Source organism: Drosophila subobscura, chromosome O (assembly GCF_008121235.1).
Source record: "Drosophila subobscura isolate 14011-0131.10 chromosome O, UCBerk_Dsub_1.0, whole genome shotgun sequence".
NCBI lineage: Eukaryota > Metazoa > Arthropoda > Insecta > Diptera > Drosophilidae > Drosophila > Drosophila subobscura.
In genome coordinates, this window is record NC_048533.1 from 21086499 (window position 1) to 21108622 (window position 22124).

The following is a 22124-nucleotide window of genomic DNA, read 5'->3' on the forward strand; positions in this document are numbered from 1 at the left end:
TTGTTGTAAGTTGCTCAAAAAAATCAGGTAATGAAGCTTTGTTTCGATTTGTTTTGTGTTGTTTTGTGTGTAGTTGATATCTTACATGAATGAAGAAATATTTCCGACGCTGAGCAAACAGAATTTCAAAGGAAATCATTCAACGCTGCCAAACAATATACAGAATATTAATGGATCAAGATACGTGAGTCCTTCCTGCATCCTCTATGTGTAACATGGTAAGACTTGCTTTCGTTTTTAACAATATTTAACATACTTACTCATTCTTTTTCTTATTTTACACGTATTGTATGGTAAGTTCTCTCCTCTAGCGATATACTTAGCTCGTAGATGCTGTCAGCGTGTGCTTCATATTATGTATTAAATAAATCCCCTAAGTCTGCGTGTGTGTTTCATGTGCCTATGCTTTTGTGTGTGTGTGTGTGTGAGTGTATATATGTATAGATATATATAATATATAATAATGTATATGCGCTTATGTTAGATTCTCGTTAAAAAGAAACTTTCATTTGAAAACTTCAGGTGATGCTTGTACTGTCCAGTAGAATTATAATACAATTAGATAATTACACACACATTTTGCATGCGTTTAGTGAGCTCTGAGGGTCGTTGGCACTACGATTTAAACTATAAAAAAATAAGCAAATCAAATGGCAAAAGGGAGCAGCTAAAAAGTAATTTTTCGTTTATTTAAAATACAACATCGAAAGACACACGCACATTGAAGTCAAAACGGTAGTGTGCGGCAAATAAAAACACTAAAACTACATACAGAATAAAAATTAAATTTATAAAATTAAAATTATTAATAGAAATAAACAGTAAAACTAACGGGTAAGAGACATTCGCTGATGAAACAATAAAGAGGCTGCTTGGCGCGACAATAATTTCAACAAATTACTTTCTAAATGATAAACAAAAAGCTACGTTACGTGTATGTACTGTATGCATATATATGTATATGTATATATAAGTGTATGTACGGTTATCAGTCAATGAAGTCAATGTGGGATGAGTTACTAACACATCTACTATGCAAGTAGCAAACGACTAACGCACTGCTTTGTTCTGTTTTAGCTTAGTTTACAATTTGTTTTTTTGTCTTAGCTCACTTTTAACGGCTGCAAGATCATGGCTGTGTGTGGGTGAGCGTGAGTGTGTGATATCTGCTGATGATGATGTTACAAAACTAGAAATCTATAAACGAAACATGATGCCGCACCTAATTATCAAACTATCAACTAACGACTGCTGAGAGAAAGGCTCTCGTTTGATTCGTGGTTGGCGGCAAGTCACAGCCCTGCCCTCGAGGCTGCGACTTAGTACCGCTTCTATAAGCAGTTCGTCGACTCCTTGGCATCATCAATGTTGACGTGATTCTTAATGAGCAGCTGTGTCGAGGGATATTTGTTTATTTGCGAGAAGCGCTCCATCACGCACGACGAGCTGAGACGAGCCTCAGCGTCGTGATCCCAGCACTCCTCCATGGTGTCGCAGAACACACTTAGACCCTACAGCAAGAAAGCAGAATGTAATGAAATATATTGCAGTGCATAAGCCACTTCTCACTCACCGGATGTTCGCGCCAAGAGTTGAGCAAACGTGGGCGCAGCTTCTTCATCACCACGCTCTCCTGCACCTCGTCCAGGGTGGGACGCTGACCGAGTTCGGCCTCGAACGGTAGCTGAAACTCGCCCACTGGCCCCACAATGTCGCAACGAGACACCATCTCCCACAAGACCAGGCCACAAGCATAGACATCGATGCGCAGGAAGGCGTCTCTGTTGAAATTTATGGCTCCCTCGAGCACCTCGGGCGCCATGTAGCGGCGCGTGCCCACCTGACCGTGAGTATCGCCGCAAGGCTTGCCGGGCTGGAAGATCATGGCCAGGCCGAAGTCGGCAATGCACGCCGTCAGATCCCCCTTGAGCAGAACGTTCTTGGACTTGAAGTCGCGATGCGCTATGGATGGCTTCAGGCCATCGGCCTTCGAGGCGGGAATCTCCTCATGTAAATGCGCCAAACCATTAGCCATCGACTCGGCAATGCGGCACAACTCCAGCCAGGTGATGGTGTGTGACTTGAGATAGTCGCAGAGCGATCCATTGTGCTGATAGGTGGAAATCAGCCAATACTCCGGCTTATCCATGTGCTTCTCCACGCCCAGGAACTCCAGAATGTTGGGGTGTCGCATGCGGGGCAGCTTGTAGATTTCATTCTCTGTGGTAAACGATTCCTTCTCCTGCATGCGAAAGATTTTCACGGCCACATCCTGGGCATGCAGTTTGCCTTGCCAAACGTCGCCAAATCGACCGCTGGCCTTCTGCTCCAGCAGCTGGATGGGACGATTGCTGAGGAGCGGCGAGGAGTTGGTGATTTCCGCTTCATGCTGGAGAAACAGAAACTGTTATAGAATACAGAACTGCGAGGCAGCAGGGGGATTCTTACCGTGGGTATCTCATTGAAGTGCGCCTGTTTGCGTCGGCGATAGAGGAGCAGTCCCATGCCCAGTATGACCATGAGGACGGTAAACACGGAGGTGCCAACGTAAATGTATATTAAATCGCTTCCATCCTGTGTTTTCTCCTTGGGCACTGAAATTGCAAACGTACATTAAAGAGGGGGGCTTTAAGCGCTTGCCACAGGTGAACAACATCTCAAGTGGCACCCCTAGTTGGAGCATGGAGCGGGGCCTGGGTGTGTGTGCTGCTCAAAGGCAAAACGAGAACCAAAAAACGAAAGTTCGCCCCCAATTTTGCATCTCTTTTTCCCTCATTTCGTTTGAGATAAAAGAGGGCTATGCCCAAGAACAAAACAACAAAGAGCAGGGCACAAAAGACGCTCTAACCGAGAGGCAAAGGCTTGGCCTAGCCTGGCTTGGCCTGGCAGCAGCAACACCCCAAAATGAAATGAAAAATAAAAAAAAATGAAAAGAGCGCACGAACGTGCACGGGAGGGCAGAAATTGCAACACATGCTGCTGCTCCTGGGGTTGCTGGTGCTGCGGCGCCACTTCGCGTCGAGAGTTCGTTAGCACGAAAAACGCTGCCTCGGATGGCAGTTGGCTGTGGGATGGGTTGGGGAGCAAAACTCCCCTCGCAACTTGAAGATGCAATAAAAAACAAGTTGCGCAAAATACGAAAATAAAAAATATACAAAAAAAATTGGGGTAAACAGAGCAATGACAAATCTCCAAACAGGAACACAAAATCCCACCTTGCGTTGTTGCCTCTGTCGTCGTGGGTATCCACTTCTGGTCCGAGTTGCACAGCGATCCCTTGCAACAGCAAAAGTGCATGTTGCCCTGCCTGGGCTCGGCGCTGGTCACGCACTCCGTCTGATTGCATTCGTGCATGTCGGTGAAGCAGCCCTTCATTTTGATTTTCATGGCGCCTGCAGGAACGATGGGGAGAAACAACCACAATCAGTATGCCTTTATGATGTCACCCAATCCATTCGCATTTAATTCACTCACCCGTCTCCTCGTTGGCGGACCACAGCACATAGCAGCTGGGTAACTTGTCCGTCTCCACCTGGCAACGCTCGATGCGGACGGTGCAGTCCTGCTCCGTATTGCACATCTTCTCATCGTAGTGCTCGCAGTTTATGTTGTGGTGTCCCTCGGGCAGGATGGATCCGTGGATGCCATGGGGCATACAGCAGCAGGCTGTTGGGGTGGAATGAAAACAAAGATCAAAGTTAATGGAATTATCGGCTAAAAGAACTTGAAAGGCGGGTAAATAATGTTTAGCTGCTCAGTGGACCTCCCGGGCAAAGCCAAAGCCCCAGGCCCCAGAACCGGAGCTCTTTGTAGGCGCCCTCCTATCCTTTGTACACATATCACATTCTCGCACACCGTGGACCGTGGACCGACGACCCCATTGAGAGCAACCCCATTTTGGTACGAAATTAGCTCCACTGGCCACACACCAGCAGCCCCAGAGCCTTTGAGTGGGCATAACCCCAATGCAGCTACCGTGCCACGAGCTGTATCCGCACGGATATACGCGTGCACAGTGGAACCACTCGCTCGATTCAACGTCACCATTTATTTATTGTGCATAAAGTTCTATCAGAAAATGGAACTCTCAATCACTGGCAAATAAAAAATATAACAAATTGAATGGTTAGCACCAGGGCAAAACCAGTTTATGCCCCACTGTCCTTTGGGGTAATCGGATCGCTGCCTGTGCACATGCACATGCACATCCATATGTATGTATCCATGCCTTTCTGTGTGTATGTATGTAAGTATGCATGCTTTATAGTAAAGTAGATACATAAGCAGGCACATTATGCACACAGAAAGGGATGGGTTAAAGTGGCGCTTGTGGGGAAAAAGGAAACAGCAGCAACAGCAACAGGGAAGAGAGCGCAGTGGGTGAGCGAGAGAGAGTGAGAAAGAATGAGTGAGTGAGAGAGTTCAGCCCCCGCTCCCGAGCCGCAATACAACAAGTTTCAAATGCAACGCAATCCATTCAAAAAAATTCTCTCTCTCGCACACACACACACACATGGCCAGAGTAGATGAGCAGAAGAGGAGTCGATTATTTGATACTCTGTAGTGTGAAAAGTCACAATATTTCAACGTTATGTCACAAATATGCACACATTTGTTTACTATATGAGGTTACAGCGAGCATATGGTTGAATACTTAAATCCATTAAGCTTGGAATTCTTATTGGTTTTCATAAACACCCATCCCACAACTAATACACCTAAATGTATAGGGTATGTACTGTAATATCAAAGTAGTGTTTTACTAAAGGATTATGGAACCACTAGCGAGTTGTACGCAGCAGCCCCAAATATGTACTTTGTGTGTAACACAAGGAAAACTACAGCCTCAAAGCACAAGCGGCGCAAGGGAAAATATGGGGGAAAATATGCAAATAATATTGACTACGACACTCGCAATTAAGGCGCCAATAAGTACACCACACACACACATACACCATCGTGCACACAGATGCAAAATATAACCAAATACATACCCAGTAAAAGCTGCGCCGCTAGATAAAGCACTAATTCGTATTTGGACATTGTTAAGCGTTATCGCCCTCTAACTTGTTTACAACACACACGGTACGGTACAGTGTATACGTAACTGTAGCATGCGCGCTGGCTCGAGTGATCACTGTGGTTAGGTTTACGGTGAGGATGTTGATTTATTTTGGCACAGAGTTTTCAGGTCGAGGGTTTTGGCGATTCGATTTGCTGGTCGGTTGGCAGGCACTCGAGCACACACTATAACTATACTTCCTCTTTGGATGCACTCCAGGGTCTGGTCTCGGGACACACGCCACTATCTATAGACTATGTATGTATGCTGCTGAGTTCGCAGCAAATTCGCTGACCACACGCTATTTCTATGGGCATTTTTAACGTTATGCGGCTCTGTCGTCCACTCCTTTCAATCACATTTTAGTCAAACACCTTTGAAATGCACTTGGATGCACTTTTGATGCACTTTACAATTTTGTGGGCGATTTTTTCATGAATTTTTTAATCGTGCACGTCTTGTCCAGTGTGACCGCGAAATTATGTATCAAGTATACCGCAACATGCCATAGAATTTGTGAAATATACCAGACCGGTGTCTGGCGTAGAAAAGGGGGTTTTAGTCCATTTAGTATTTTTAGATCTAGTTGTTTTTCGGAATATTTTGAAAATAGGCCTAGCGGGTTCGTTCCCACTAAAGTAACTTTTTATACTTATCTTTGCGGTTAACATTTTTGGCTTGAACCTTCTTTTGTACAAACTAAGATAAACAGAAGTCATAAAAACTAGCAAACCATGTGGAGAATTGATTGATGAATAAAAAAAAAACAATTAGTTAACTTCTTGGAGTCCTATCTAGCTGGTAATGTTACTCAGAATATCAAAGTTACGATTTATAGGGTATTTACCGTATATTTTGCAAATGAGAATGATATACATTTGGTATATAATTAAGGGTCATGCGCTATATTTCATACAGACGGTCACACAGCTGAAAAATTCGCCTACACTTGCAAAGTGCGTAAAAACATTTTTAACTAAAACACCAAGTAAGATTCCTAATAAAATAACAAAAAATAAGTTTTAATGAAAAGAAATGCAAAAAGAACATCAACGTAATGTGCAGATGCACATATGCAGACATGAAAAGACATGCTTTGTCTCTTCCGACAAAAATGGCGTCGGTCTGAGTCTGCAATTAATCCCGTTTGTTTTCTCTTCTCTTTTGCTAGGTAAATCGTAAAAAGCTAACAACTAAAAATGACTGGTCGCGGAAAGGGAGGTAAAGGATTGGGAAAAGGCGGTGCCAAGCGCCATCGCAAGGTCTTGCGTGATAACATCCAGGGTATCACCAAGCCAGCCATTCGTCGTCTGGCTCGCCGTGGCGGAGTTAAGCGTATTTCTGGGTTGATCTACGAAGAAACCCGTGGCGTCTTGAAGGTGAGTGAACTGAGTAAAGTACTGAATATGAGAACTAAACTGAAATTTGCATTCTTTCCATAGGTATTCTTGGAGAACGTGATCCGCGATGCCGTCACTTACACCGAGCACGCCAAGCGCAAGACCGTGACCGCCATGGACGTGGTCTACGCCTTGAAGCGCCAGGGACGTACCCTGTACGGTTTCGGTGGTTAAATAATACCCCGACCGACAAACATATTAACTATAACACCCTTTGGAAACTATAACTTAATCGAGAACTTAATCAAAACACATACTTGAGCAAAACTTAACCAGACGCATATTCCATAACTATTAAACAAAACAATTAATTAATGTGACAGTAATAAAACTAACATTTCGAGTAGTCATCACAAATTGCAAATCTTTAATTAAAACAGAGTCTGTTCAACAAATTCAATAATCATTTCGTGGCGGAGGCAACGGCTCTGGAGGCTCCATGACTGCTATGCTTGTAAAACTGTAAATTTTACTCTTTCGAGGCAATTTGAAGTAAAAATTGCTATTCGGTTGTTGAGCTGCGCGAAGAGCGCGCCTCTTCATTCTTTTTCTTCAACATCATGTAGGCAGTATGCGGCGACAATAGTTTCATTTCATTCAAGTCTATGACGGGGCATTTGCGGCGCTCGATGGACGCCTTGGTGCGGGGATCAAAGCGCGTTTTGATAAACCTTTTGGAATTTGGTACATCTAGCTCCGAGCCGGAGGCGGATCCAGAGGCAGAGCCCGTCGTCTCTGAGGACACTGGAGGTGTACGCAGTCCCATGAGCGTTTCCATTTTCTCGCGTGCTTCATTCATATTCTTTTCATATGAAGCAAAATATTCGGACTCCGATTTGGACAGTTGGGTTGTTTTGCGCTCCAAGCGATTACTGGCCAAGAGTGTGCTAAAATTGAAGTTCCAGTTGCTGGCGCTGTCCCCAGCCTGTCTATTCTTATTGAGGTGTTTCTGCTCGTCATCACGCAACGCCTTCACCTCGCTGTCGTTCCTGCTTGTTGGGCTGCCATCGCCACCTCCTTCGTGACAGTCCTGCCCATGCTGATTCGCGCTCACCTGGACACTGTCCCCTATGTCCTGCTCGAATCGCTCCGTCGTTTTCAGATTGAACTGGAATATAGAAATTGGTGTTACACTTCGCAGACTGTGGCAGATTGTCAATCACTTACGTGTCGCTCGTTGGCGAATTCGTGATCCGACTTTGATTCGTTTTTCTTGTTGGCATCTTTGACGTTTTTCTCCACGTACTTCATCTCACTGCGCACCTTGCGGACCGGTGTGACCAGCCGTGGCGTTGCCTCCTGCTCTTCCTCGCAAGTGCTGACCTCCACGGACGCCACGGACTGTTCCTCCTCCGTTTGTTCCTCTTCCAGTTGGCTGGAGTATGGCTGCTCCTGCGTCTCATTTCGCATCGTCGACAAGTCGCTGCGCGGCGTAGATTCGGGTGTTGGGACAGCACTGTTGATTAGCTTGCCGAACTGCGCCTGCCGATACGTTGGCGATCTGAGGAAGGGGAAATACACAATGCACAGAGGAATACAGCGGAGAAATACATACTCTATGAGATTTTCCTGCATTTCCAGACACTCGTCGGGCATGTGGGATGTTACGAGGGATGTTTCCAAGAAGTTTTCAGATGTCATCTGACCTTCACTCATTATTTGACTGCTGAGCTTCATCGTTAGCTTCTCGGCCTTCTTGCGTACAATCCGTTCGAAGGAGAGCTCCTGCTCAAGGACCTTGATGTGTGCCAGTAGAAAGCTGAAGGAAAACTTCTGGCCCTTGGGCAGGCTCTGCAGCTCCTTGGAGATGCTGAGAAACTCCGACAGATCACACTCCGGCTCCTTCCTCTCGAACTGTGGTATGCCCAGATGTTCGCGAATGCTGCGCTGCATGAAGTGGCTGATGCCCTTGTTGTGCTTCACATTGAACTCCTGAATGAAAGTGTTCCAGTCCAGGCAGTTCTGTACGAGTTTGGCACCAAAGTCAGTCAGGCCACAGCACTGCATGTCGATAACCCTTATCCAGGCATCCTCCTTCAGTACTTCGGTAATGCATCGCAGGCCCTGGTCACCGATCAGCGGATTGTTTGCTAGCATTACCGTGCGCAGCCCCGAGATGGAACTAAGATCGACATCCCGGTACCGCAGAGACTTTTCCCATCCCTCTGTGAATTGGGAAATCTTCTGCATCTGAGGGAGGGAGTTACCAATAGCAGATATGACTTTTAGCTCCTTCATACCTTGATCATGTCAGCCACGTGAGCGGCTCCCTTTGCGCTGATGTTACAGTCGGAGAGATCAACGTATGCAATCCGATGGAGGTACTTGGCCGTGCTGCACACAATCTCGCATCCCCTGTCCCCAATGTTGGAGCCTCGAAAGCTCAAGGTCTCCAGGTTCTCGTTAGCGCCTAGCGCCTAGAAATATAGGGAACACATTGGGTAGAGGAATGGAACCACGAGTTAATACCTACATTGGCAATGGACTCGATGTAGCCATCATAAAGTGGCAGACCCTCCAGCTTGAGCACTGTGAGATTCTTGTTGGTGGACACAGCATTGGCAATGGAATGGACGAGGCAGCGAAAAATGAAGCGTGTGAATACCACGGGACGCTGTCGAAAGAGTCTCGCCCGACTCTCCGTATCGATGGGCTCTATAGTGTCTACAAGGAAAAGTTACCCACATTTTATATTCCCCGGCAGTACGTCTGCTCCAACTCCTGGCTACTCACTCTTTGGGTAGGGGCGACGCATGCGCAACACAATGCTCTGTAGGACGATGTCATGCTGCAGCGCCTCGATGACCATCATCCAGTCGTTGACAGCCAGCTTGTCCGCGAAGAGCTCCAGCTTGGTTTTGTCATTTGACTTTTTTCGGATTTCCGGCGAGGGTGTCAAATTTTTGGCACGGCACAGCTCCATGTAGCGCAAATGGAAGCAACGGCTTCTGCTTGATTTCTTGACGAGTAACGGCATCATATCCGACGAACTGGATTTCTTTGCCAATTCCCTTAGCTGTCCATTACGGATCCCTGAGACACGATTCAGCGACATGTTCTGTGTGATATATTTATAATACAAAAACAATTTGTAGTGTAAAAAGTACTGGAAATAATATTCAATGAAAACTTTGATGATACAAAAATAAAAATGTTTCCTTTGTTACACGCAACAACACCTACACGAGTTTTGATGTACTTGTGGTGTGTAACAAATGCTGGTGTAAAAAATATTCAAAGCTTGCTTAATTTAAACATTAATTCCACTAAACATTGTTTGGTCTTTAATACATGCTAAACTAACCTTAAAAATTGCATAAGCCCAACGCACTTCCGTTGTCCACCACACACTCTCTTTCGCAATTTGAGCGGTGCGAGATCGTAAACAAACAATTCCACCCCCAATCAGACCCCCTCCCCACCCAAACTACTCATGCCGGCGGAATTTACGGTTCGGTAATTACTCGCGTGCCTGCAGTGCAGTCTCTGTCTCTCTTTCTCTCTGTGTGGCAGCGTTGCCATACCGTTCGTTGTCAACTCCATTCCCATACTGCACACCGTTCCATGGCTCAAGCTTCAGCGTAGGCTCTTAGTCGTTTTGCGGCTTTCGCAGCTTACAGTTCGTTTTTGGCGTCTAGTTCGTGTTCCGAAAACACTTAACGGTATTCGAAGTTTTGAAGTGCAATCGTGATTTATTAACACGCAGCCCCCATCCCCCGCCTGCTTGCCTGGTCAGCACTAAGTACATTGCGTGGTTTGAAGCACGTTCCGTCGGCGGCGTCAAAAGTGTCATTACAGTGATCTCTATCCGCGTGCTCATCATTCACATACGTACATGTGTATATGTGGTAGTGGTACCCCCCTACCTACCCTGTTTGGAATCAAGTTCCGGTTCGTGCATTGCCCAATTTTAGAGCATGCGACACGTTTATTTAGTTCTGGGGTTCTTTGACTCATGCCTAATTACCAGTGACGTCGCGGTCGTCGTGCCTGTGCTGGCCCACAGAAGAAGCCTTTACGAAAATGTGTCAGTACAAGAAATTTGAAAGTTCTGTGTAAGCAGTCGACTGCTGGCAATCGAGTGAGACATTGGAAGTGCGCCCTTACAATAATTAACATAAAAGTCGAAAGGATACTTCTGACTCTCTGTGTGTGCTAGAGGAATACCTTTCTTAGAGGGTAAGTAATGTATTGATGGGGCTTCCCTCCTCACTGGGGTTGGTTTTAATGTTAAAGAAGCTCTAGGGGCGTTACGCTTCGCCCAATAATGTATGTAAGGTCGCACTGGCCAGGTCAAGGACTTGCTTGCTCTTCCAAGTCACGCGTCGATCGCAGCATGTATGCGAAACCAATTGTCTAAGGGCCCAGAGATGTGGCAATACTCGTACCCGCAGTTTTGGATGAACGAAGCAGAAGCAGTTGCAAAAAACGAGCTAGAAAAGGAGACCAAGTGTAACGGACAAATGTTTTACGACACTTGGGAGCTCAGGGCTAGAGAGTGGAGTGTAGATTGGAGCCGGCAGAGAGCTGGCAGGGACTACGCACATTACCATGAAAGTGAGACGGATGCGGGCGTCGCTTGAACCTGGGCTATGAGTCAAAAACCAAGCTACCGCAACGGCGCTGCCTCCCTCCGTAGCGACTCTCCTTTTGTTTGTTAGCCAACAACAAACAATAGCTGGCATGGAGCTGTGCCGCTGCTGCTGCTGGCGTTGAACTTGACTGTCGCGGAATCGATGGGCATGACAAACAGGGCCCTAATATGAGGGAGGAAGTGTTCAAATTGGAGTAGCAGCAGCCGTGGGCCTCCCCCAGCGACTGTTTGCTCAGCCACTCGTGCCCCGGAAACTGAAGGCAACATTGGTCACAAACAGAGATAGCTCTGCCTTTGACTCTCTCTCTCTCTCGCCGAGTCGCGCTTAACATTTTTAATATAATTAAATGAAACCCCTGGCTCTGGCTGACATGGAAAGTGAACAGCCAGGTAGCAACGTACGATTATGTCTGCAGAGTGGAGAGATGCAGGAGCAGCAGCAGCAGGAGGAGGAGCAGTAACTTGTCGCATCATCATGCACAACATCCGAAATCAAAAATTGTTCATTGAGTTTTCCATTTGTGTGGGATTATCTTGGGAGTTCCCCCAGCAGTTTTGTTTTGTGGTTAACCGCAAGACTTAATGGCAAGGCAGTGGGAAAAGCAATGGATTGGGTAGAGCTATTTTCGTGCAGGATTTCACTTTTTGGACAGGGAAACCAAAGGCCATTCCAGATCAGGGCAGAACATGCCAAGCGTGAACTTTGCAACAAGAGTCATTAGCACTAGGAAAGACAGCCAAAAGAGTCTCAGATCTTGAAGATTTTGTAGCTGTGGAAAGGCAGCGTCGTCACCCGTCGTCATGGCTCTGAGACTTTTGCCGGGCGACTCTTCCACTTTCAACTTACATAAATTGTAAGTGAAATGGCAACCAACTTTGCTTGGTTTGATCTCTGCTGCGAGTCGGCGGCGTGACTTATTAATTTGCTTTAATTCAGTGAGTTTTCCGCCGTGTGGAAAATTGCCAACAGGAAAGTGCGTCTCCAGCCACTAATGGACTTAATTAAGACTGCATTTAGTTGTGGCTTTAAATAGCCTCATTTAATGTGGAGTGATAGCCATAAAATTGGGGGTATGGATAGGCAATACTTACAGCTACAAATTCCAGGCATAACTGGGAAGTCTGACAGTCGGGGTACAGCTACAGCTATCGCTCGGATAAATTGATCGACGAGCTGTGATAGATAGCCGGCTGTAGCCCCATTCTGATGTGGCCAAAAAGCATTGCAGCATGAAATTGTATGGCCACCCGAGCATTCGCTGGCAGCCAACTGACCAAACAACCCAATTGCCTCTCGGCCATGAATACACACGGATAATTACCCCCGAAAGCCGAAGAGAAAAACCCAACCAAGCCGCTGCAACAGCTTCTTCTCCTTGTGCCTCAGAAAAGATGTTGCATGTGGCGCGTGTTGAAAGCGAAATCAGCCACAAATTGTGATTACTTTTGAATCAAAAGTGGATTCGGATCCACTAACGACCTTGTCTGCTGATTTTTCACAATGCGATAAAGATGAGTGGGGGACTGGGGATTGTGCAAGAGCAACAGCAGCCACAAGTACACAAATCAATTACCTGTTGACCGGAGAGACATTTACGATTGCCAACAATTAAGAAATAATCCCCCCCCAAGCAATGCTTATAGCCAAGTGATTGCGAAATCAATGAACCACAGGCTGTGGCTCTGTGGAAAAGTATGAGATTGCTCCGATTGCAAATGAGGCTCAAAAGCCTCCAAGTTGAACTCTCAAACAATGGCAATGTCTGGCATTAATAAGCCGCAGCCAATGGTATCTGTAGCAGCAGAAATAGATGCAGATGCAGTCATCGCGATGCACTTTTCACACGCCTCCATGATGCGCTGTGAGAAACCAAAGCGAAGATAACAAACTCTGGAGAAACATCATTAAAATGTTTGGTTATTCCCTCAAACTTTCAGTTTTCTTTGCACTCCAGCAAGAACTATTTATTGACAGATTAGCCAGAATTTATTGGCATTAACTGAGACCAAATCTGGCACATGAATACCCACAAAAGTGCTCCGCAAAAGAGTTATAATAATTGCCGGGGCAGTTTAGAAAACGTTACGGTCGTTAAACCTTCAAACAACACACAAAAACCAAGTCAATAAAAATTTCTTTAGCGGAATTCCTCCAGACGCTTTAATTAATTTGCGCATAAAACTTTCGCAAAAAGATTTGGCCAATTCTCACGCAGAGCAAGAGCAGGTCCAGTAGCCAGTACCCGGTGCCATTGAGAAACATTTTTGTTCGACCTAATTGTTGACATGTGTATGTCCCCGCCATGTTGCAAGAGCAGAACCAGAACCGAAAGCACTGCCGCCACTCCACTTGAAGTTCTTGCTGTCTTTGCTTTCTCAAGCGAAACTCTTTTGGGGTCATAAGGCACAGCCCCAAGAGTCACCAGACAACGCAGGGAAAATGGGTTAACACTGGGTTTCAACACACTCTTGATCCACACTTTTGGTCTATTTTTCTAGGTGTCGCTCGGCTGGTGTCATTCCAAGCTGTCATGTGGCAGTCGCAGTAACCAAAAGGTGCTCACAACAAACACAACTTCCTCATCATCGCCAGCACCAACAGCAACAAAATGTACAACGAACAGCTGCGGCAATCCACAGACTACAAGAAGGTGCGCTTAAAAAGGACACAGAACCGGAGACACTCTAGACACATAAGCATCCTGTTGTTAGTTTTTACCAGCCTAATTGGCTTTGCGGCTGCCAATCGTCCGCCACGTTTTGCTATTGATGGACAGTCGGAGATTGTGCTGCGACTCAAGGAGAGTCCGGAAACTAGAGTGGGTGAGTATCAAGCAAACAACACCTTAAAACCCCACCTAACCCTCGCTTTCCAGGCACTCTAATCTACACCCTCAAGGGCTACGATCCGGACAATGATCCTTTAACCTTTGGCAAGCGAAACTCTCACGACAGCGAGATTATACGCATCGAAAACACCGGCGGCAATGAGGCCAAGCTGTATCTGGCCAAGGAGCTGGACCGTGAGCTGCAGGACGAGTATGCCATAGTCCTGACGCTGACGGACAGCCACTACAGCGATCACAGCTATGTGACGCAGAGTTTACTGCTGCTCGTAGAGGACATCAATGACAATGTTCCCACCTTTCTGCCGTATCAGAATGCCATCGAGATACCCGAGGGCAGCGGGCCGGGAGTGATTAGCACTCTGGAGGCCACCGATGCCGATGAGGGTGCCTACGGCCAGGTTGTCTACTATCTGCAGGAGCTCGATGGGGATAATGATGTCTTCAGCATTGCCACGCACCAGGGCAAGGGCGTGCTGCGGCTCCAGCGGGAGTTGGACTACGAATCGAAGAGTTTGTATCAGCTGCGCGTGCTGGCCATTGATCGTGCCAACCAGGGACCGGTGAACACGGGCACGGCTGCCATACTGATCAAGGTGAAGGACATCGAGGACCAGCCACCGGAATTTGTAGAGGTTCAGGCGGTGGCACGCATTGCCGAGGATGCGCCAGTGGGCACAAGGGTGCTCCGAGTGCGTGCGATCGACGGTGATCGTGGCATCAACAATCCCATTGCCTACAGCCTGGAGGCGAATGATCTCTTTGACATTGATCGACACACTGGCATCGTGCACACCCTCACCGAACTGGATCGTGAGGAGCAGAGCGATCAGGTGAATGGAGCTCACATACTCCGCATCACTGCCACGGAGCTGTCCAAGTCCAACACTCAGCTGGCACCCGTCTCCATTCGCACCGAGGTGACGGTCATTGTCAGCGATGTAAACGATGAGATTCCCACCTTTGGGCAGTCGCTGTACCGCTGTGAGGTGAATGAGAATGCGCAGACCAATACGCCGCTGAACTTCATCGATGAGGATGTGCAGAACTTTGTCTACGATCACGACGAAGGCAACAATGGCACCTTTCGACTGTTCCTCGATCCGCCCAACGATCTGTTTGAGATTGTGCCCGAACTGGCGGTGAATGAGGCCAACTTTATGCTGCGCGTGAAGAACTCCAAGTCGCTGGATTTCGAGCAGTTTGTGGAGATTAATTTTACGATTTTTGCAAGGGAAATCGATGAGCCCAGTCGTTGGAGGTGGGTTGTATATTGGAAATGGTGATAGAGGGAGTCTAAGATTTGATTTTCCTTCCCCTCTTTCAGTTCCGCTCATGTGCAGATCTTCATACGCGATCAGAACGACAACTTTCCGGAGTTTGGGCATGCGATCTACAATGCCAGCGTGCTGGAGAACAGCGATCAGGGCACGATCATCACCAAAGTGGAGGCTGTGGATGTGGACTCGGGCGACTATGGCACCATGGGCATACGCTACACGAACCTCAGGGGAGGCATTGCACATTTGTGAGTAAACCAGACGGGGAGTCTGAGATTTCTAATGCCTTTCCACCCGCAGACTCCAACTGAATCCCATCACCGGTGTCATCACCATCAAGCAGCATGGCGGAGCGGCCTTTGATCGTGAGATCATCTCCCGACACTACCTCACCGTGGAGGCCATTGATAATGTTGGTCAGGGCAATCGAAACACGGCGCAGATCATTGTGGACATACAGGATGTCAACGACAATGCCCCGACCTTTCCGCAGCGACAGTACGAGACGAAGCTGCTGGAGAATAAAGGAGAATTCGAGACTCCCTTGCAGCTGGAGGCACGCGATCTGGATCTGAATGGCACCGAGAACAGTCAGATCACCTACGAGATTGTGGAGGGTCTCTACCGCTCGAACTTCACCATTGATCCGCAGAGCGGACTGCTGCAGCCGCTGCATCACTTTGACTTTGAGGAGCTGGTGGACACGGATCGGCGGAGTGAGCGGCAGGCGGGAGGCAGCATGCGGGAGATCGATCTGCTGGTGCGCGCTCGGGACTCTGGCATACCCATGCTCTCCACGGTCGTGCCCGTGCTCATCTATGTGCAGGATGTCAACGACAATCCGCCCATCTTCCAGAAGAGTTTCTATGCGAAAACAGTGCCCGAGGATCTGCCCGGGGGCAGCTCAGTGCTTCAAGTAACAGCCGTCGATCGTGATGGTTCGTCGCCCAACAATGTTGTTGTCTATCGCATCCAAACGGGTGCCAGCGATAAGTTTATTATCAACTCGGAATCGGGTGTGATATCCGTGGCACAGGGCGCCAATTTGGATCCCGATTTGACCGACAGCAAGCGTTCCATCTACACTTTGTCTGTGGTAAGTTCTGGCAGATCTTCCTTTTGGTTTAAACTCTGAAATCTTCCCCTTTGCAGCTCGCTCTGGATGGTGGGTTGGGCAGTTCGCAGCTAATGAGCACCGCCACTGTGAACATCAGCATTCAAGATGTAAACAACAAACTGCCGCTGCTGACGGAGCTTCCTGCGCTGCAGATCGTCGAGAACACGCAAGTGGGCAGCCTGGTCTATCGTATCAGGGCAACGGATTCCGATCAGAATGCCATTTTGCGCTACAAACTGAATGCGGAGCACTGTGAGGGCCGCAACGAGGAGGGCGCACTGGTCAAGCCCAGCGAATACGACTACTTGGGCGCCTTTGAGTTGGATCCCATTGAGGGTAGTCTGAAGGTTGTCAAGCTGCTGGATCGCGAGAGGGTAGAGCACATCAAGCTGGCCATAACAGTGGAGGATCTGGCAGCAGCCAAGGGCAGGCAGTTGGTTGAAGGTGAGTTAATGGAGAGGAGAATCTAGAAGCTGGATCTTAAACCCTCTTCCTTCCATTTCCTTTTAGGTTTCCTTAGCATTCAAGTGCTGGATGAGAACGACAATAATCCCAAGTTCAAGCAGCCCTTCTACCGCCAATCCATCACCGAGAATAGCATCAATGGGGCTATGATTGTCAATGTGCTGGCCTACGATGTGGATAGGAATCGCACCATCACTTATGCCTTGGAAGGCAATCCCACCTATCGCAGCTTGATCCATCTGGATGCCCAAACGGGCGAGATTGTGGTGGCCAATAAAATCGATCACGAGCAGCATCAGTGGCTGAATTTTAGCGTGCGAGCCACAGACTCGGGTCTGCCGCCACGCTCCTCCCTCGTGGATGTTTATGTCACGGTGCTGGATGAGAATGACAACAATCCGTACTTCATTGGCGGCAGCAAGAATTACACAATCAGCGAGCAGGCAGCGCCAGGCACGCGGGTGGCCACCCTCCAAGCAGCGGATGCTGACGCTGGAGACTTTGGCAAGATCACATTCCTCATGGACCGCATTAGTTCGCAGGGCAAGTTCACCATAGATGCGGACACGGGTGTGCTGACGGTGGCCGATCGTTTGGATCGTGAGACAAAGGACTCCTACAATCTGGTCATCGAGGCATGGGACAATTATCAGTTTGGATTTCTGGCTGGAGAGAGTCGGAATGCATTCAAGCAAGTGTTGTAAGTAGTCGATGAAGATCGGTACGGAGAGAGATAATTAAGCCTTTGCCTTACAGCATTTCCATCCTCGATGAGAACGATAATCCGCCCGAGGTCAGCCTGCCCACGAGCTGTGTGCTCATCACGGAGTACCACGAGCTGCACGAGCGCATTGCCAGCATTGTGGGCAAGGATGCGGACGATCCAGCCACGCCCAATGGACGCTTGAACTTTGCTATTACACAAGGCAACAAGGAGGGTAAGTTGGCACTTTGCTTATCCTAATCAAACGATTGTTATAATCTCCCTCCCTTAGGCATCTTTGAGCTGCGTCAGCTGGACCCTTGGAATGCCCAAATCTTTGCCGGGCAAAGTCTGCGCAACAGATTCGGCAACTACAGCTTGACCATAACCGCCAGGGACTTGGGTCTGCCAGCTAACATCGTGCACAGCACGCTGGACATTTGCGTCTCGGATTTCAACGATCATGCGCCGGTTTTTGTGAGGCCTTTGCACAACACCACAGTGCGAGTGCCGGAAAATGCCACAGTGGGGAGTCTGTTGCTACAGGCCTATGCCAGCGATGCGGATATGGGACAGAATGCGCTTGTGCGGTACCGACTGAAGCCCGATCCTTTGGGCAGCTACAAGATGTTCGGGATGAATGCGGACACGGGGGAGTTGTTTCTGCGGCAGCCACTCAATCGCGAGAGGCAGAAGATACATGAGGTAAGCTAGGACCTACAAAGAGAGAAGAATGATCTTGACTGATCTTTTTTGTTTTTTTTAAAGCTCCGCATTGAAGCCTACGATCAGGGTCTGCCCACATCCCTGAGCACCGATCTCGATCTGAGCGTTTATGTGCGCAACGTCAACGACTACGAGCCGCAGTTTATAGTCAACGAAATATCAGTAAATTTTACGGAACACTCGGATCCAGGTGCAGAGCGCATTAAGCTGCCCGACACCATAGACAAGGATCAGCTGGAGCTGGACGATCCCGAGCAGATGCCCAGTCAGGTGTGCTACTTCATAGTGCGCGGCAATGAGGCTGGCTACTTTCGATTGGATCCCGAGTCCCATATCCTCACTGTGGATCGCGAGCTCGATCGCGAGTTGGTGGCAAACTTTACGCTTTATGTTAAGGCCACCGAGAACTGCGCCAATGAGACTGAAGATCGCTCAAGTGTTCATCAGCGTCGTAGAATGGGCATTGAGATTAATAACAAGATCGCTGGACACCTGCGACATGGCGCGACCAGCTACGATCGCTTCAAGCACTCGCGTCAGCTGCGATCGGCTGAGTATGAGTCGGAGTTGGCTCCATCCTCGTCTGCCGAGACCGAGCTCGTGTCCTACGAAAGCTACGACAACAGTCTGGAGGCTCACCCAGTGGAGGATCCCCCAGTTGAGCCACCGCCCGAAGCAGATAGCACGATTGTGCGGGTTCAGGTGAGAGTGCTGGACATCAACGACAATCCGCCGAGATTCCGCTCGAAGATCTTCACGGGCGGCATCACAACCAATGCGGACTTTGGCCTAAAGTTTATGCGCGTGGAGGCCACGGACGCAGATGAGGGTAGCAACGCGAAGATCGGCTACTATCAGATAGGCGAGATCCGGCAAACACTCTCCGAGGGACTGGAGAATGTGCGCAAGGCCCCATTTCTGCTGGACGCGGAGACGGGTGAGGTGCAGCTGAACTTTGATCCGCAGAAGGGCATGAAGGGCTACTTTGACTTTGTGGTGCTGGCCAACGATTCGCTGGGCATGCGGGATGTGGCCCATGTGTTTATCTATCTGCTGCGCGAGGATCAGAAGGTGCGATTTGTCTTTCGACTGCAGCCGGATGAGCTTCGCTCCCGCGTGGACGTTTTCAGAGAGTAAGTACTGGGCGGGGAAGGCCTTCAAAGATGAAAGAATAAAATGAATTATCTTCCCTGCAGCACCTTGGGCAACATAACCGAATCCATTGTCAACATCGATGAGATCAAAGTGCATGAGAACAAGGACGGGTCGGTGGACAAGACCAAAACGGATCTGTACATGCATCTAGTCGAGCGCGAGGATAACTCCATCTACGAGGTCTCCGATGTGCTCAAGCTGATCGATTCGCACATCGAGAGCCTGGACGAACTGTTCAAGGAGCTCAATGTGCTGGACACGCAGCCAGCGGAGGCGCAGCTGCTCACAGCTGGCCCCACCAAGGGCCCACTGTTCGTGTGGCTCGTCTTCACGAATCTTTTCATGGCCACGCTGCTGGTGGTGATCCTAGCGCTGTGCGCCTCACAGCGGAATGGCTACAGGAGGCAGCTAAGAGCCGCTAAAGTTAATATTTTTCGTAGGTTCAACTCCTATTTATAGCCATGGCACAATGTCTTAGTTCTGTCTTTTTCCAGGCGCTCACTCATCGCTGTCGCTGCAGCACACAAACGAGCCAGCCACGCGTGTGCCAAACACCAACAAGCACAGCGTCCAAGGCTCCAATCCCATTTGGCTGAAGGGCTACGAGAACGAGTGGTTCAAAAACGAGGAGACTGCAAGGTGAGCAAAGAAAGGAAGCCACAAAATAACCAACTAATATTTAGATTTGATTCTGATCAGCATTGGCGCTCAGGACTCGCTGGATGACAACTTTCTGGCCGTGGCCACGCAGGACATGCACGAAACGCTCAAGGGCACCGCCAAGCTATTCAACAACAGCAACGATCTAAATCGCCACTTCAATCTGTACAATCAGATCGATAAGCTAACGAATAATGCTCAGATACTGGCACGCAAGCTGGAGACAACGGAGCTGTAGCCACAGCCCCATTCAATTATTTATTACAACTAGTCTAGGTTAGCTTAGACTTAGGTTTAGCTTCTAAGACCCATGTAAATATATGATCTACTGAAGTACTTAATGACTTACTGCGTATTTGAGTTTTGAAAACAGCTTCTGGTCGGGTATGATAAAATATAAATAAATAAATTCGAGCTAACTGGAAGGGGAATGAAAGGCCTGCCATTAGTTTTAGGCAACGATCAGGGAGCTGCGGCACACACTTACCAGAAGCTTGAAAATTTATTTAAATAATAAATTATGTGATTCAGGTGTTGGGTTTTTGGATGCATCAAAGTGAAGGGCAAATCACAGGCCTGCTTTTAGGAGAAGTCTCCTGCAGGCTGCTTGATCCCACGTGCCACACAAATCTCCAAACAGAAACAATATTTTATACAGTCAGTAAAGCTCTTCGTCTACTTTTGGTCTCAAAAATATTGCCTCTTGTTTGGTTTTTGTTTCTTGTTTTGTTTCTTCTATTGTGTGGCTGTGAAATTTATAATTTACGAGTGCTGCCGCATAATGACTGCCAGCTCAGTGTCTACTTGGATCCATAATGAATAATGAATAAAAAAATTGCCTTCTTTGGTTTCTTTTTGTTTTTTTTTTACTAAAAATATTGTATTATATTTTCAGGGTAAAATATTCAGTTGCCATAAAATCAATCAATTCTTTTTTTCATTTGCTGTTGGTTTTTGTATTTTTTTTTTTGTTTCGTTTTCTTAAAGTATTTTGTTTTGTTTTGTTTTTTTTTTTTTTTTTCGTTTATAATAATTACACAAATTAGATCACAAAAATGCACATAAATTACAAAAATGAAATTGTACCTCATACCGAAAACTTGTATAAAAAAAAAACGTCAACTGATGGAAACGAGGTGGCTACAGGGGCAGGGAGCTCTTACAAAATATATCTACCAATTGTGGTGTAAAAACTAAGTTTAAAGCATAGAGAAATACATGGGTATAGTTTTGGTAAACATAAATTTTTGTTCGCGTCACTTGCACAGCGAAATAGATCGGTGTAGGGGGTTTTTTTTTGGGGGGGAAGTAATTAACTAACTGAAGAGCGAATACATACAAGTTCAGTTACATCTATGCATATAGAGATAGAGAGTGAGAGTGCGGGAGTTACACATATCATATCATATAATATATTACAGAGTTTCCATTATGAATAAAGTAGTTCCATCTTCCTTCAAGAACTTCCCCCGTAAATGATGGCCAAAGCCCAAAGGGTTAGCCTGATGAGTGTGCTGCGTGTGTGTGTCGTGGGGTTCTGATGATGGATGCTACAACATAATGCCAAGTCGATGCATGTGATACATACACAAATACAATGTAGTTTATCCAGGGTTTTATTAAACGAAACTTTTGTTTTTTTCATTCATTTAATACTTTGCTTAGACGCCAGATGAGATATGAAAAACTTACAATGTCGGGGAATATGATTTGGGATTTTTGTGTGCTTGTGTCTGGAATGAAATGATTCGGGGATAAGTCTGTTGGGGCGGCTGTGGGGTTATTGATTGGTTGTGAGTTCCTTTTTTTATATCGTATTTTTAAAGCGTAACAGTTTTCTTGCATGTTGTTTTTTGTGTATATGTGTTTCGTTATTTGTAGATATATAATATAATATATATACTATATACTCGTATATGCCCCTTTTTTATATATCAATTACGTGTGTGTGTGTGTCACTAACTAAAGAAAATTACAATTTACTTTTAAGTTCTATTTATAATGAATATTTTACAGAAGAATCGCAAGTTAGAAAAACTCAAAAACGTTGATTTCGGGGTTTGTTTAGGGGGCAGCCTAATTTTGCTTTTTAAAATTGTTTAGGCTAAATTAAAAT

At 47.1% G+C, this 22124-nt stretch overlaps 4 protein-coding genes across 6 annotated transcripts; 2 read left to right on the top strand and 2 right to left on the bottom strand.

Annotated features, from left to right (window-relative positions):
• Positions 1-657: 657 nt before the first annotated feature.
• Positions 658-11942, bottom strand: LOC117899446 (activin receptor type-2B). 2 transcript variants are annotated; one of them, XM_034809453.1, is made up of 7 exons: positions 11932-11942; positions 4995-5217; positions 3475-3666; positions 3216-3392; positions 2449-2594; positions 1574-2389; positions 658-1511 (listed from the first exon to the last, which is right to left on the bottom strand). In XM_034809453.1, exons 2-7 carry the CDS (start codon positions 5041-5043, stop codon positions 1332-1334), a joined length of 1560 nt encoding a protein of 519 aa, XP_034665344.1. In that variant the 5' UTR covers positions 5044-5217; positions 11932-11942; the 3' UTR covers positions 658-1331. The 2 variants fall into 2 exon arrangements, with proteins under 2 accessions (XP_034665344.1, XP_034665343.1); XM_034809452.1 differs by lacking the exon at positions 11932-11942 and having other exon boundaries at positions 4995-5548.
• LOC117899454 (histone H4) lies at positions 6002-6819 on the top strand. Of its 2 annotated transcripts, none has more exons than XM_034809465.1 (3): positions 6002-6018; positions 6234-6441; positions 6505-6819. In XM_034809465.1, the coding sequence occupies exons 2-3, from the start codon at positions 6262-6264 to the stop codon at positions 6634-6636; spliced, it is 312 nt and encodes a 103-aa protein (XP_034665356.1). In that variant the 5' UTR covers positions 6002-6018; positions 6234-6261; the 3' UTR covers positions 6637-6819. The 2 variants fall into 2 exon arrangements, with proteins under 2 accessions (XP_034665356.1, XP_034665355.1); XM_034809464.1 differs by lacking the exon at positions 6002-6018 and adding an exon at positions 6033-6050.
• LOC117899443 (protein Cep78 homolog) lies at positions 6807-20379 on the bottom strand. The gene is made up of 7 exons (XM_034809449.1): positions 20358-20379; positions 9196-9520; positions 8936-9126; positions 8703-8879; positions 8018-8652; positions 7630-7963; positions 6807-7570 (listed from the first exon to the last, which is right to left on the bottom strand). The coding sequence occupies exons 2-7, from the start codon at positions 9515-9517 to the stop codon at positions 6965-6967; spliced, it is 2265 nt and encodes a 754-aa protein (XP_034665340.1). The 5' UTR covers positions 9518-9520; positions 20358-20379; the 3' UTR covers positions 6807-6964.
• On the top strand, positions 10053-20349 carry LOC117899440 (cadherin-23). Its single transcript, XM_034809444.1, has 13 exons — positions 10053-10641; positions 13556-13879; positions 13933-15163; positions 15230-15430; positions 15483-16278; positions 16335-16743; positions 16810-17464; positions 17521-17702; positions 17760-18172; positions 18236-19326; positions 19390-19784; positions 19843-19987; positions 20048-20349. The coding sequence occupies exons 2-13, from the start codon at positions 13666-13668 to the stop codon at positions 20244-20246; spliced, it is 5931 nt and encodes a 1976-aa protein (XP_034665335.1). The 5' UTR covers positions 10053-10641; positions 13556-13665; the 3' UTR covers positions 20247-20349.
• Positions 20380-22124: the final 1745 nt, after the last annotated feature.

Coding starts and splice junctions, on each gene's coding strand:
- LOC117899446 (XM_034809453.1), bottom strand. CDS start 5,043: ATGTCCAAATACGAATTAGTGCTTTATCTAGCGGCGCAGCTTTTACTG. Junction 3,393..3,474: donor GTCCGCCAACGAGGAGACGG/GTGAGTGAATTA, acceptor TCGTTCCTGCAG/GCGCCATGAAAATCAAAATG. Junction 1,512..1,573: donor ACTCTTGGCGCGAACATCCG/GTGAGTGAGAAG, acceptor TTCTTGCTGTAG/GGTCTAAGTGTGTTCTGCGA.
- LOC117899454 (XM_034809465.1), top strand. CDS start 6,262: ATGACTGGTCGCGGAAAGGGAGGTAAAGGATTGGGAAAAGGCGGTGCC. Junction 6,442..6,504: donor AAACCCGTGGCGTCTTGAAG/GTGAGTGAACTG, acceptor TTCTTTCCATAG/GTATTCTTGGAGAACGTGAT.
- LOC117899443 (XM_034809449.1), bottom strand. CDS start 9,517: ATGTCGCTGAATCGTGTCTCAGGGATCCGTAATGGACAGCTAAGGGAA. Junction 9,127..9,195: donor GCGTCGCCCCTACCCAAAGA/GTGAGTAGCCAG, acceptor TTTTCCTTGTAG/ACACTATAGAGCCCATCGAT. Junction 7,964..8,017: donor ATGCAGGAAAATCTCATAGA/GTATGTATTTCT, acceptor CCCCTTCCTCAG/ATCGCCAACGTATCGGCAGG.
- LOC117899440 (XM_034809444.1), top strand. CDS start 13,666: ATGTACAACGAACAGCTGCGGCAATCCACAGACTACAAGAAGGTGCGC. Junction 16,744..16,809: donor GGGCAGGCAGTTGGTTGAAG/GTGAGTTAATGG, acceptor ATTTCCTTTTAG/GTTTCCTTAGCATTCAAGTG. Junction 19,785..19,842: donor CGCTAAAGTTAATATTTTTC/GTAGGTTCAACT, acceptor GTCTTTTTCCAG/GCGCTCACTCATCGCTGTCG.